The following is a 14,054-nucleotide window of genomic DNA, read 5'->3' as shown; positions in this document are numbered from 1 at the left end:
TTAACCTTGGGCCCTGTTCACACCTGAGCGTATTTCAGCTCGTAAAACGCTCATCTCTGAATTCTCAAAACGACCAACAAGCAAAATCCCATTCATTTCAATGACCCCTGTTAAAATCTGAGCGTTTTGTCTCCTGAAGCAAAACGCCTGAAGCTCAAAAAAGTACATGAGCTTCTTTTTGGCAGATTACAAGCATTTTTGTTAGATGTCAATGCCTGCCTCCAAACACTGGTGCAAAACGCCTGAAAAAAGCCCATAAAAAACACCTGAAAACGTTATGCTCAGGTGTGAATGGAGCCTTGAGCTGCGTAAAGGGGTTCTTCACTGTAAGGGCGGTGAGAATGTGGAACTCTCTTCCACAATTGGTGGTAGCTGCGGGAAGTATGGCTACTTTAAAAAGACTCTTGGACGTGCATCTCACAGATCAGAACATTGAGGGTTATGAGAAATGATCACGCCACTGACGCACACACACCTGTATAGGTTGAACTGGATGGACTGTTGTCTTTATTCAACCTCAACTACTATGTAACCAATGCCCATCTTTGTGCATACAATTGCAGAATCAATATGAGGTATCTACCCCCCCCCCATCAGTAATGACTTGCTCCACTAAGTAAGGGAGTGACTTATTCAGGAGGATAGCAACTCCTCTCGCATAAGTGGAGTAAGTGGCATGGAACCCCTGCTTGACCCATGTTCTGAGCCAGAATTTTACTACCTGTTAAATGAGTCTCTTGCAAAAATAAGACATGTGGTTTATGAGACTGCAGGTATTGAAAAAGCAGGGACCTCTTCACTTTGTGGTTCAGGCCACGTATATTCCAGGAAAGTAACTTTATGTCCATGGTTGTTGTAACAGACCAAGAATCTCCAGGAGGGAGCCACACAGGATGAACTCCAGTAATGTGGAAGCAGAGGACAGGAGACCAACACATCACCGCCTGAGGACATACCTGGAAGGGTAGCAGCAGATCAGGAGGAGAAGCAGATTGTAGATCCGGAGTGGGTGTATGGTTAATAAGAACCAAAAAAAGAACTACCTACTGCTTAGCGTTCCCCAACAAACAAGCCAAGGCAGTTTAAATACCTAACCATTAAAAAGAAAGGCAACAAAAATTGTCTACTGAGTTAGAGTTCTGGGATTTAAAGGCCCAGGTTGTGTCTGAGCTAGGACAGCAGACGAAGGTAGCGCACGACCCCACAAAGTTCCAGACAAAAGGGGGGTAGAAAATTTGAACTGTAAACGTCACCTACCAGAGCAGAGGACAACACCGATTAAAGGAAGAATGCGCAGGAGCAGGATGGACAACTTTACCCACGCTCAGCATATAGAAGGCCAACCTACATGCCATAGGGGGATGCAAAAAAGACATCCAGGCAGTCCTGCAAGGTGACCATGTGGGTGAAGGATGACTGGCATCAGGTCAGAGAAGTCTGCCTGCATATAACCATTATAGTAGATCAGCACTGCTCTGTACCTTGTAACAGGGTTTATCTTCAGCAATCTTGGAACTTGATAATCAGGGACCATAGAATGGCAACAGTTTCCATGGGCACAACTTGAAAATTGGGCGCACGGATTACTGTAGGGTAAGGAGCCAGGTGTCAGCCACGTCAGGGGATTCGAAAAACTTCACCGATCTGCCATGTTGTACCCGGAGGTGACTTGGGTAGAGCATGGAGTATTTATTGTCCCGTTCAAGTCGTCTTCTGACATCTGTGAAGGTCTAGCGATGCCTTTGCAATTCCACTGAGAAATCAAGATAAAGATGCACTGCCGTGTGCTCATAAGAGAGAGGGGATGCTTGCGGGCCTCACTAAGGATGCAGTCACGGCCTCTGTAATTGAGGAACTTCACCAGGAAAAGCCATGGTTGAGCCCCAGGTGTGCTGCGGCTGGTTGGAATTCTGTGGGCCCTCTGCACCACATATTTTGGGGGGACCTCGGTCAGATTGAGAAGGGTCTTAAAGAAGGCCTCCGCAACTCCGCTGAGTGACCCCCCCCCCCCCTCCGCCCCCTCTGGAAGGCCTAGGACTTTGAAGTTGCTCTTAAGGCGGTTTTCTGCATCATCAGATTTAGCCACCAGGGTTTCGTTGTAATGTGTGAAGGGCAGCATCATGTTGGGCAGTAAGATCTTCTGTGGTGGAAATCAGACACTGTCTCAGAGAGTCTGCCCCTAATTTTATCCAGATTTGCCCTGATGACATTGCATTCCACAGCCAGATGGTCAATGAGGACCAGGAAGGAGGATTTGCTCTGCTTTGTGGCCGAGAGGGTGACTGTGGTATCCCTTGCCTGTGGTGGCTGAGAAGCCGCCAGGTCCGCCGCCATCTTCATGTCCGCTAGCAACACTCTGAGCTTATCCAAAATGGCGTCTGGATTCTTTGGTCCAACTTTGATGCGTTTTGAGGTCAATCGACCTCAAGATTTCATAGACATTGCTTCAATTTTGGTCAAAATAGTGGCAAAAATTGCCTTTTAGGTTGCACATGTGTGAAAGGGGCCTAATGGAGCTTCAGCCATAATGTCTGCACCAACACACTTCTGTCCTCTATCACAGATATCCTCTCGCAAACGAACTTTCAAATCATTCTTCACATAATCGTTGTTCTACACACTATTCTGCCAATTCCTTCCCTCCGAAATGGAGTGTACCCCTTAATATTTGCAGCCCAGTTGTGTGAGATGTTCAACCAGGTTTCTGATATTCCTAGAAAGTGCTCCTCGAATAACAAGTTCTAGTTCATCTATCTTGTTTGCCAGGCTTCTTACATTTGTAAACACACCTAATTTTGTCTTAGTATTTTAACATTCCATTATTATTCATTTTTTAACCATAATTTGATGGGAATACTCTTTTTGTGTTGGACTGCAATTTCTCTGCCATCTAGTTTGAGCCCCGCAACCCCTCCTATTTCAGCCCCTTTGATATTTTGTTCCCCTGTAAATCCTTTCTCTCCATATGACATATTCATTTCTGATACCTCCCTCCAGATCCTAGTTTTAAACCTTCTCCAGCCATCTAACCATTTTCTCCACCAACAACACTGCTTCTTCAAAGATACAGCGGAGAAGGGATTGTAGCCACCCTAAGACAGGAGGTGTGTTACTGGATGGGTCAACAGGTGAAAATAAAGAGGGAACGCGCTTAAAAAAACAAAATAAATGTCGCAACCACATCGAAGGGTCTATATGATACATTTTTGTTCTTGGGGTTGGTTACGCTTTAATTCATATAAACAATCCTTTAGGTCTTTTTCATGATTTCTAACAGTCATTCATCTTTTCCTCCATAGAAAGCGTGAAAGATTTAATCCGTTACCTGCGACATGAAGATGAAACCAGAGATATCCGGCAACAGCTGGGAGCAGCTCAGATCTTACAGAATGATCTTGTGCCTTTAGTCATACAGCATCATAATGACAAACAACTCTTTGATGCTGTTATTAGGTAATGTAAAGTTCTGCATCTTAAGTTTTCTGTGTATTATACAGCATTTGCTCAAAAGAGACTTGCTTAGCTCTCCTCTGGGCACTGAAGTGTTATTTCACACTACTGCATTTTATGGTTCATTCATGCATACAGGAGGCACTGTGTAGCCTGTGGTATCCTACAGTGTTGTCTGCAAAAAGCTGCAGAGAACATTCCATGATAGAAGAAGCTAGTCAGACTGACAGGTCATATGACTGGATTCTTCTCCTCCCATAGAAGTAAAAACACCCTTCTTTGTGGGGTTAGGTTTTACTTTTAGTTTTATTTAGGTGGAATCCTGGGCAGAGAGCAAAATTTACTGTTGAATTACATTCGTTTACTATTTTATCAGCCAAAAGGTATGCAATTTTGTAAAGCTAATCTGTCATACTGCATATCCAATAAGATTAATCTATTGCGGTTTCCTAGTTCGTATTTACTGCTTCCTTGAATAACTCGGCTTCGTGATATGCCATACAAAGAATTTGTTGCAGTAAATCTATCATCATAAAGGTACAAGGACTAAAAAATGTTTCCTCCTCCTAAAAAAGGCCAGTTGCCTGGCTGTTTTACCAAGTCACTTACTTGGAAACCGTATTCCGATCAAAAAAGTCCTTATCTACATGCTTGTTCTGGATCCTTGACAGAGTATTGATGCCAGAGGGTTATAAAGGTAGCCTCACAACTTGCATTTTCAGAAGAAGAACTTTAATATCGTGACAGGTTTCCGTAAAGTAAAACAAACCTTTATGGGGTTGGTGGATAAGATAGCATTTGCAGTGCTGCCTTTTTAAGCAAAAAATACAAGTTTTGTATATGTCTGCACCTATATGCATATATGATTTATATACCATACACCACAAGCCTTTTAAATATCACCTATAACTGTAACCTACAATAAATTCCATAATTTTCCATTAAACATATGATAAATTGTATATATTAGATGATTAATTAGGTTTTTAATCTATGTAAACATTTTGATCTTTGTCAGTTTATGTAAATATTTAGTTAATCTATTATTTTTCTAATCTGTAAAATACTCATGGCTTGTAATGTAAATTGTAATGGAACTATTTAGTCATTTTAAAAATGTTCTAAATTGCAGGTTGATGGTAAATCTTACCCAGCCAGCTGTTCTGTGTTTTGGGAAAGTTCCTCAGGATCCCACCTTCCGTCATCATTATTTGCAGGTTGTGTCATATTTGCAGGCGTATAAAGAGGTGAGTTCATACATAAATGTAAAGTATTAATCAACCCATTCAGGCATTATAAAACACAGGACAGCTTGATTTAAGATAAACAGTGTGTTTAGTGAGTGGGTATAAAAGGAAAATGACACTAGGAGAGTCTAAGACTATTTTTTTGATTGGAAGATATTTTCTTAATGATATATGTAGAAATATTTCCAGGCATTGGGCCTGATATGGGTCTGCCATGGTTACCATTAACACCAACAGCACATTTAAGCTGATTGCCCAAGTGTGAGATCTGAGACAATGAACAGTCCGGCATCTTTGGTTGTTTTTATTTTATATGGAGAAGGGAATGAGTGGGATACTCCTCTGGCTCAACTAGGTACAGATTGGGACACTTGAAGAAAAATGCCTTTAAACGATGGCTTGATGCTGGCTGAATGCCGACCAACGCTTGCTGGCGCTTGAAATCACTGACTTGCTGTACTGTACTGAAAGCTGACTTTTGACACCTGGTGTGCTATTGGTCAGGTTTCCTCCACTGTCCAATGAGAGCCCTCATTGGGACACAGTGGGAAGACTCCCCAACCCAACAGGCACACCTGGGTACACATACCAGCCTAGCTAAAAATCATGGCCATGCTGATAAGCAGACAAGGCCCACTCTACTTTACCTAGCACCTACCTTGGATGGTGCTACATATACATATATATATATATACATACATACATACATACATACATACATACAAACATACATACGTACCGTTTTAACTCCAAACATCTTCCAATGAAAAATTATCTGGATACAGCTCCTTTTCGTTTGAACATTTTCCAGCAGGTGAACAGTGGATGACAGGGCCAATCACATAGCAAATTTTGGCCAGCTGGTTTATCGGGAGTGTATGGCCAGATTTATTAGAAGTTATTTTTGTACTCGTTGGATGACCAACAGAGAAAGGAGAAAAGAGGGAGGATGCTATTGATGCCCCAAATTTCACAAGTGAGGGGGGAAAAAAAAGAGAAGGATTTATAAACCTGTCTGATCAATTGTTTCTCCCAAAGTGGTCTGTTGGTGGTGTCCCTAAGCACCCATAAACATGAGGTGCTCTTCTCTTTGTATAGGTAGCCTTATAACTGCCTCTTGAGTGTTTGGTTAGCAGCTGAAGGTTGTATGGAAGCATCAAGTGAAATAAATTGTCTAGTTAACCATCTGCACCATTTGGTTTTACTTCAGATTAAACCTGCTTTAGCTGAGATGTGTCCCCAGGTTGTTAAAAGAAAAAAAAAAGGTTTTCTTAGGGCCCATTCACACTGTGGGCAGTTACCTGCATTTTTCCCATAGTTTTCTGCATGTCGTGTTCACACCAGAACGCAGTATTTCACTGCGTTCCAGAGTGGTGCAATACTATGCAACATGTTTTTATAATATTGCACAGCTCTCGATGTCCCTGTTTTTCACTGTATAGCAAGGTCAGGGCACTGTGCTGCTGTGCAGTGACATGAATGAAGTCTCACTTTGTACACTTCACATAAAGTTCTGTGAAGAAAAAAAAAAGGGAGCTGTGTGATGTGATAAAACTGCGCATAATACTGGCCCCTGCCACATGGCTATGCAGCTCAAAAAGCTAGTGCCCACACACCAGTTTAGTGTGCATGCAGCTTTTTGGGCTGTGGGGTAGTGTGAACGGGCCCTTAAGTTTTATGTTTTGTGGTGCTAAACTCATTGAGTACCATGCATTATGAATGTGTGAACATAGCTTTCCTTTTACAATCTTTTTTTTTTTTTTTTTTTGTTCTTTTTTTTAGGCATTTGCAAATGAGAGACTCTTTGTAGTGCTGAGTGAAAAGCTATATGATTTGCTGCAGATGGTAAGAGCTGATACATAAATTGTCAAATCTTTCTTTTTAAAGTTCAGATGAAGATCTAGGATTCATTTCCCTACCGAAAATTTGATTTTTTTAACCTACCATAAAATCTTTTTCTTGGAGTTCATTGAGGGAAATGGGAATTAATCACTTTAGGGTTTTACTGCTGTCTAGAGATGGACAGGGCAAACAAAAAATAGTTTGCGAGTTCAGGGTAACCTCTCCGCCTACTAGCATTCCTTACACCAGCTATTCATGGAGCAAAGTTCAGCTGGTTCAGTAGGGACCGGCCGAATTTCAATTCATGCATGGGCACTGTGGTTACACAGAAATCAATCTACTAATAGACTTCTGTGCAATTTCCCTGTCAAGTTTTCCCCGCTTGATCAGCGCCGAAGACTAAAGCCGGCAGGACTGATCAGCGTATTCTGACAGCAGAGAAGCTTCCCCCGCTGACGAGACACTAGTCCAGCAGGAAGGATTCCCCCATCTGTCTTGAAAGTGTGGATGGGGGAATCTAGGTTTATTTATTTATTTGTTTGTTTAAACCACTGGTTGACCGAGAAAAAAAAAATGTACTCATGTACTACACTGTATGTGATGCCTTTTGTTTTGTGGGGTGGTGGTGTCAAGAGCGTGATAAAAGAAGGCAGCTCAATGGACTCCAAATAAAGGATTTTACAGTAAGTACCCAACTTATACATCACAGGACTCAGGGTATCTTAATATCCATTACAATAGGGTTATGCTGTTGAGTTCAGGTGATTGATCACTGACAAAAAATAAATTTCCTCCTAGCTAGGCAAGGCTTTAGTTTTTAATAGAAAAAATGGTGACAAGCAGGTGTGTGTTCTTGATGTCCACACAAGCCAATAAGGCTTTTTTCACACCTATGTATTTTTTTGTGTGTTTTTAGTTTTGCAGAAACACACTACAGTCCATTTAACATGGTATCCTATAGGTCACGTTCACATCTGTGCATTTTATGGAAAGGGCCAGGTACCAGCAGGATGTGTTTTTGGTTCCATAGACTTTTAATTAAACAAAAACACGTATTGAAAAATGCAAAATGCACCTGGAATATGCACACTGCAACCTGCATAGGTGTGAACCACACCTAGTTCTTCCTGGTGAATGGTAGACATGGTGGATTCAATGTGGGATTTCTGAGCTTGAATTAGGACATTAATTTGGGATTAGGATTCATGAACAGGTTGGAGTACAACCCCTGAAACTGTTTTGCCATAGGAACTGGGGCAATTAAACTTTGATATAAAAAAACCTGAGAGAGCTACCTCGAGATCTGCTAATCTGTGTGAATGACACGGGAAGGTTGAAAGTGATAAACCGAGTAGAGGGCTGGGAGCCCCTGGGAACCACCTGAAGGTCTTCTCTTAACCACCATCGAGGGATGAGCCTTCCCAGACTGTGGCTTAGGCTTCTGTGGCTGAAGGAAATAGATTGCATAGTATGAATCTTATAGTATGCATTGCATACTAGCACATTATGACAGACATGCCTTAAAACAAAGCCCTCCAGCATGTTGTCACTGCCTGTCTTTCTTCCATGTCCATGGGCTCCGCCTGTTTGAATGGCTAGCCACTGACGTCACTCTCACATGTGTGCACGGGAGTCATGTCCGTAACACAGAGATCTGAAGGGATGGCATTGGTATGCTGTTCCTTCAGAGCACATGCACCAGTGACGTCACCAGCTGAAGAAACCGTGAATTTAGGAGTTACTCCTTGTACCTACAGGTAAGCTTTATTATAAGCGTACCTGAAGGTACACGTGTCCCAGGTGGTGCTTACTACTGCTATAAAGTAGCAGTCGTTTTGCTACAAATTTTCTTTGACCAAGTCATCATCCGCAGTGGTGACCTCATCCCCTTTAATGGATTTTCACCAGTCAGCCAGAGTTTGTCATTTTCAAGTAAATCACAGTTAAGAAACGGCGAAGAACCTGCCAGTGACAACTGAGCTATAGAGAGGCCCTCCGTCTACTTATTGGTTGAATCCCTAAAGACAGGTGAATCCTCTACAGGAATGGTGGCTGATTTGTTAAAAAGTGGTCTGTCCAGCTGTGGATGCAGTAGTGTCCTGCCTTAGCAAAGTCCTCTTCTATTAGGTACAGAGCTAAAAAGTGCTTGGGGAGGGCAAACGCCTTGTCAGGTTTTCTCCAGTTTCTGTAGTGGATGCACTGGGAAAGCCTTGAGCGGCAGGCTTCTCCTCTAGTTTCAGTGGTTTGCACTTCATCAATAGTCGAAATGGTCTCTCTTAATTTGGGAGACCTATCGGAAGACTGCAAGTACCCTGTTCGTGTTTATTAATATAAGCAGACAAATGGCCAATACTGGGAAAAAAATGCACTTTTAAATATTTTGCACATTTTTAATTCAAATTAGAAATTTGTTAAATTGTTTTTTTTTTTTACACACTGTAATGCTTTTTAATACTAATTCCTTTTCTGTGCAACAATGGTACACAAAGAGCTATGGTGAAACGGACACAGTACCAGCTGCAGAAGTTTCAAACAAGCCTGCAGCTGTGCACAAGCACCATGATGCTGTCATAGCGATTCCTTTATTAGTAATCAGACTTACTGGTTCCTAATCATTATTCTGAGACCTGTGGCTCTCAGTGATGGTTTGGTGTCTGAATTAGAAGCACACAGTGGTTCACGTTGCTAGTTCATGTGAGGAATGTAGATTAACATTCCCAGAGCAATGGGAAGCTGAGTTTAAAGCAGAATTTAACTCCCTGATTTAACAGCTTCCCAAAATACTTATTTCTCTTATGTCCTCCGACAGTCGCCGCCCACTCATACAGTCTTCACCAATGGGTATTGACCTCTTATCCATAGGAGCAAGCTAGGCATAAGACTTGTTAAAAACAAAGCATTTACATAGACACACCTATGGGGGCTGTCCCACTGGTCCAATACCCCCCTGCTATCAGCCATCCCAACTCAGTTTGTCTTCTGCCTAGTTAGGAGTGAGATAGGCTCTCCCTGTGCTGGGGCTACAGTCTCAGCCTTCTTTTTTTTTTTCTTTATGATTTTATTTCAGGGAATGTGTTTTCTCTTCACATTACTAGCTGTTTATTTCTCAGCTTTTAGTTAGTCACTTCTTCAAGATGATGGCGTTGCGGAGCTGGGAGTCGGACTGGTCGTCCTGGTTTTCCAGGACAGGCGGCCTGATGGAATCCCAGCCCGCCATCGAGCATTTCGCAGGCTATGTGTTCGCCCTGACCTCGCAAACGACCCATCCCTGTCCTCAGGGATGCAAGCCTGCGAGGTGACTACCTCGCCTGGACGTCTCCCCATGGTTCTCTGTGCACTGTTAGCGTCCTGCGTTTTTGGCTGACGGCACCCCTGCCATCTGAAGGTGGGCGGTTTCCCATCGATGAGAGGCACCCCACGCCATCGGGTACAGGTAAGTACATTCTGTGTGGGGCCTCTGGGGCTGGCAGTCCTGTGTGTCTGTGTTATCCCCTCATGTCTGTGCGTTTTTTGGACTCCCTGATCCCGGTCCCTGCGGGGGTTTTTCTCACAGCCTGTGCGCTGTGTGGGTATGTGGGGGTTCCTCTCCTGTATCACTTTAGGGTGTTTTTTGGAGGTACAGACACGTGTGGCGACCGCTGCGGGGTAAAACACCGCCGGTCCGCCATTCTAGGTGTGGGCAGCATGTCTGGCGCTTATACAGCATTGTATGTGGTGTGTTTTGGCGCCTTGCGGCGCCATCTTGTATGTGGCAAAACGTTCGTTCCGAGCACATGTCGGCGGCCATTTTTCCTGAAGCCTCCCATTGCTTTATATAGGCAACCATTTTTCCATGGCCTGCAGTCTCAGTTCAGTCTCTTGTGGTGACATCATTTCCTCCTTCTGCTCAGAAGAGATCGGCTGCGGTGGTAACACTTTGTGGGGGTCTGTCTGCTGTTCTTTTTTTGTGTGCTAATACTTCTGGCCATCAGTCTATCCTGCTCAGGGGTCTGTTTGTCACAGTCTTGTAGCGGTGGGCTGCGGGGGTCCGCGGCGCGCTTAAAGGGCCAGTACTTAAAAAAAAAAAAAAAAAAAAAAAACTTTTTTACTATGGAATCTCAGGACAGAAAATTTCCCTCAGCCTTAGTGGGGGATTCGGGTTCATCTGAATCTTCTGCTCTGACTACTTTGCTGCAGTGGCGACTTTGGTGTCCAAAGTGGATATTCTAAAGACTGAACGTGCTGACAGAAAAGGGCCTAGTTTTTCCTTGTCTTCTGATTCTGAATCTGATATGGTTGCCATAGGTGGCGTGCCCCTTGAAGGGTCTCGCTCTTCTCTGTCTGAGGGGTAGGCAGGGGTGGATGATTCCCCCCCTGGGACGGCCGAGGACCGCGCAGCTATGGATGCGCTAATTCTTGCCATTAAGGAAACACTACATTTAAAGGATGAGCCCAATCTTCCGGGAATTGTGTCCTCTTTTGGTACACATAGGGCCCCGCAAGGCGACGCAGGTGTTCCCTTGCCCCGCTGAGTTTCACGCTACTGTGAATGATCAATGGCGTCATTTAAAACGTACCTTTGTGGTGCCTAAGAAGTTTCAACTCCTTTATCCCTTCAAGTCTCCTACGGATTCGCGATGGTGTGTGGCCCCTCAGGTGGATCACACGGTGGCCAGATTAAACAAGGCCACTCTGGTACCCACGAAGATTCTCCGGTGTTTAGGGATCCTACGGATAGGAGGATGGAATCCCTTGCCCGCCATGCCTACATGGTGGGGGGTTCCCTTCTGAAGCCTATTTTCGCCTCTGTCATGGCGGCTCAGGCTGTGGCGGATTAGACCAAGGTGCTAAGACGCACCCTCGTGGCTGATTCTGCTCCCCCTACTACCGTGGCGATGGTGGACCAGATTTATCAAGGAGTCATGTATTTGTGCGATGCGGCCTTAAATGAGGCCCCATTAGCTGCGCGCCTGTCCAGTGTCGCGGTGATTAACCGTCTCTTGATATGGTTGAAAAGCTGGTCGGCTGACCAGACTTCAAGAAAAACTGTGGCTGACATCCCCTATGCGGGGTCTCGCCTGTTTGGGGAATCCCTGGATGAATTGGTTAAAGGGGTCACTGGGGGCAAGAGCACTCTGCTGCCCCAGAATCCTAAGGGCAAGTTTTTCCTCGGTAAGCGGGGTCCTTTCGTGCCTTCAAGGCACAGAACAAGGGGAAACCCTTCAAGGGCCAGGGTGGCCAGAGAAAGCCCTGGGCGGGCAAACCTAAATCCGGCCAAGCTGGTGCGGCGGCCCAGTCCGCCTCTGCCTGATGGGGCGCCCTCACCTGTTTCAGGGGTGGGGGGACGTTTGCGCAGTTTCCTGCAACCTTGGCTGCTCCGAATTCCGGACAGGTGGGTTCAGGAAATCATTCGATCAGGTTACAAGATCGAATTCCTTTCACGACCGGCGGACAGATTCTTTCCCTCAAATCTTCATTTGACCCCAGGGCGGTTACAGGACCTGCATCAGGCGGTGCAAGATCTCCTCGCCCAGGGGGTGATCGTCCTGGTACCTCATCGGTACAGGTTTTTGGGGGTTTTACTCGAATCTGTTCACTGTGCCCAGAAAGGAGGGCAAGGTGCGTCCAATTCTGGACTTAAAAGCTCTGAACCGCTTTGTGCACGTTCGGAAGTTCCGCATGGAATCGCTTCGCTCGTTGGTAGCCTCCCCGAATTCCTGGCCTCTATCGACCTGAAGGATGCGTATCTACACATCCCCATTTTCGAGGGTCATCAGAGGTACCTCTGATTCGCTATCGCGGAGGAACATTATCAGTTTGTGGCGTTACCTTTCGGTCTCGCTTCGGCTCCAAGGGTGTTTACCAAAGTGCTGGCTCCCGTTCTGGGCCTGTTAAGGGCACAGGGCATTGCGGTCTTGTGATATCTGGACGATCTCCTGTTAAGATCGAGTGCCAGCCAGAGCCTGCTGCGCAATCTGTCCACTACAGTTCAGACGCTTCAGGAATTCGGATGGACCATCAACATGCAGAAGTCGACCTCGTCTCCTTCTGTTCGTCTCCCATATTTGGGAATGGATCTGGACTCTGCTCAAGCGAAGGTGTTCCTTCCGGAGGACAAGCTCCGGACCCTACAGAGCGAGGTCAGGGCCCTCAGGGAAAACAAATTCTCGTCACTCAGGACCTGTATGCGGTCCCTGGGGTTGATGGTGTCAGCCTTCGAGGCGATACCGTTTGCACAGTTTCACACGTGGTCTCTCCAAGCGGAGATCCTGGCCAGATGGGACAGGCTCCCTCAGTCTTTGGACCTGAGAGTGTCTGAGTCACTAAACCAGAATGGATCTTCGGTGGTGGCTTCAGTCCCCGGCTGTGGCGGACGGAAAATCCTTCAGTCCGTTACTGTGGACAGTACTTACCACGGATGCAAGCCTGTCGGGCTGGGGTGGAGTCCTGGGGAACCTGTCTGCCCAGGGCACTTGGTCGGTGGAGGAATCCTCACTCCCCATAATCCTATTGGAATTGAGAGTGATCAGGCTGTGCCTGCTCCATTGGTCGGATCGTCTTCAGGGCTGCCCTGTGCGGGTGCAGACGGACAATGCCACTGCGGGGGCTTACATCAATCACCAAGGGGGCACCAGGAGTGCCCGGGCGGCCCAGGAAGTGACCAGTATTCTGTCTTGGGCCGAGACTCATGTCCCGGCAATATCGGCAGTTCACATTCCGGGTGTAGAGAATTGGCAGGCCAATTTATCTGAGCCGCCAGACCCTGGACCAGGGGGAATGGTCCCTGCACCCGGAGGTTTTTCAAATGCTGTGTGTGAAATGGGGATCCCCGGATGTGGATCTGTTCGTGTCTCGGCTAAACCACAAGGTGGAAAGGTTCGTGGCAAGAATGCGCGATCCTCTGGCAGACGCCTCGGATGCACTGGTGGTGCCTTGGCATCAGTATCATCTGATATATGCCTTTCCTCCGATTCAGTTGCTGTCCAGGTTCCTTCGCAGGTTGGCCTCGAAACCAACATTGGTGATTCTGGTGGCGCCGGACTGGCCACGCTGGTCCTGGTACGCGGACATCGTTCACCTGGCCATCGAGCCTCCATGGCGGCTACCAATGCGAGAAGATCTTCTGTCTCAGGGACCGATCTTCCATCCTGCTTTACAGTCGCTGGCTTTAACGGCGTGGCTGTTGAAAACCAGGTCCTGAGAGACAGGGGTCTCTCCTCAGAGGTCATTCCTACCTTACTCAAGGCTAGAAAAGCCTCGTCCGGTAAGATCTATTACCGTACATGGAAAGCTTATTTTGCCTGGTGTGAGTCCAGGGGCTTCTCTCCTCGTTCATACTCGGTGGCGAGAGTGTTGGCTTTCCTTCAGTCTGGTGTGGACCAGCGCCTTGCGTTGGCCACGATTAAGGGCCAGGTATCTGCACTGGCTGTCCTTTTCTGTGGCGTCTGATTCTTTGATTCGCACCTTCATTCAAGGTGTGCGTCACTTGGCCCCTCCTCGAAGGGAGCCCTTACCTCCATGGGACTTGAACTTGGT

At 46.0% G+C, this 14,054-nt stretch overlaps 1 protein-coding gene across 1 annotated transcript in view; it reads left to right on the top strand.

The window, feature by feature from the left end:
* TIMELESS (timeless circadian regulator) overlaps nucleotides 1–14,054 on the top strand; it is a 135,122-nt gene that overhangs the window by 14,446 nt on the left and 106,622 nt on the right. Inside the window, exons 2-4 of the mRNA XM_082247164.1 lie at nucleotides 3,300–3,453; nucleotides 4,583–4,697; nucleotides 6,480–6,542. Of these exons, the coding sequence (XP_082103290.1) occupies nucleotides 3,300–3,453; nucleotides 4,583–4,697; nucleotides 6,480–6,542 (332 nt within the window). The remainder of the gene's footprint in view (nucleotides 1–3,299; nucleotides 3,454–4,582; nucleotides 4,698–6,479; nucleotides 6,543–14,054) is intronic.

This window comes from Pelophylax lessonae, assembly GCF_965119305.1.
Source record: "Pelophylax lessonae genome assembly, chromosome: 2".
Classification (NCBI taxonomy): Eukaryota; Metazoa; Chordata; class Amphibia; order Anura; family Ranidae; genus Pelophylax; species Pelophylax lessonae.
Note: the sequence above shows the minus strand (reverse complement) of the source record. Positions and strands in the feature narration are given on the sequence as shown.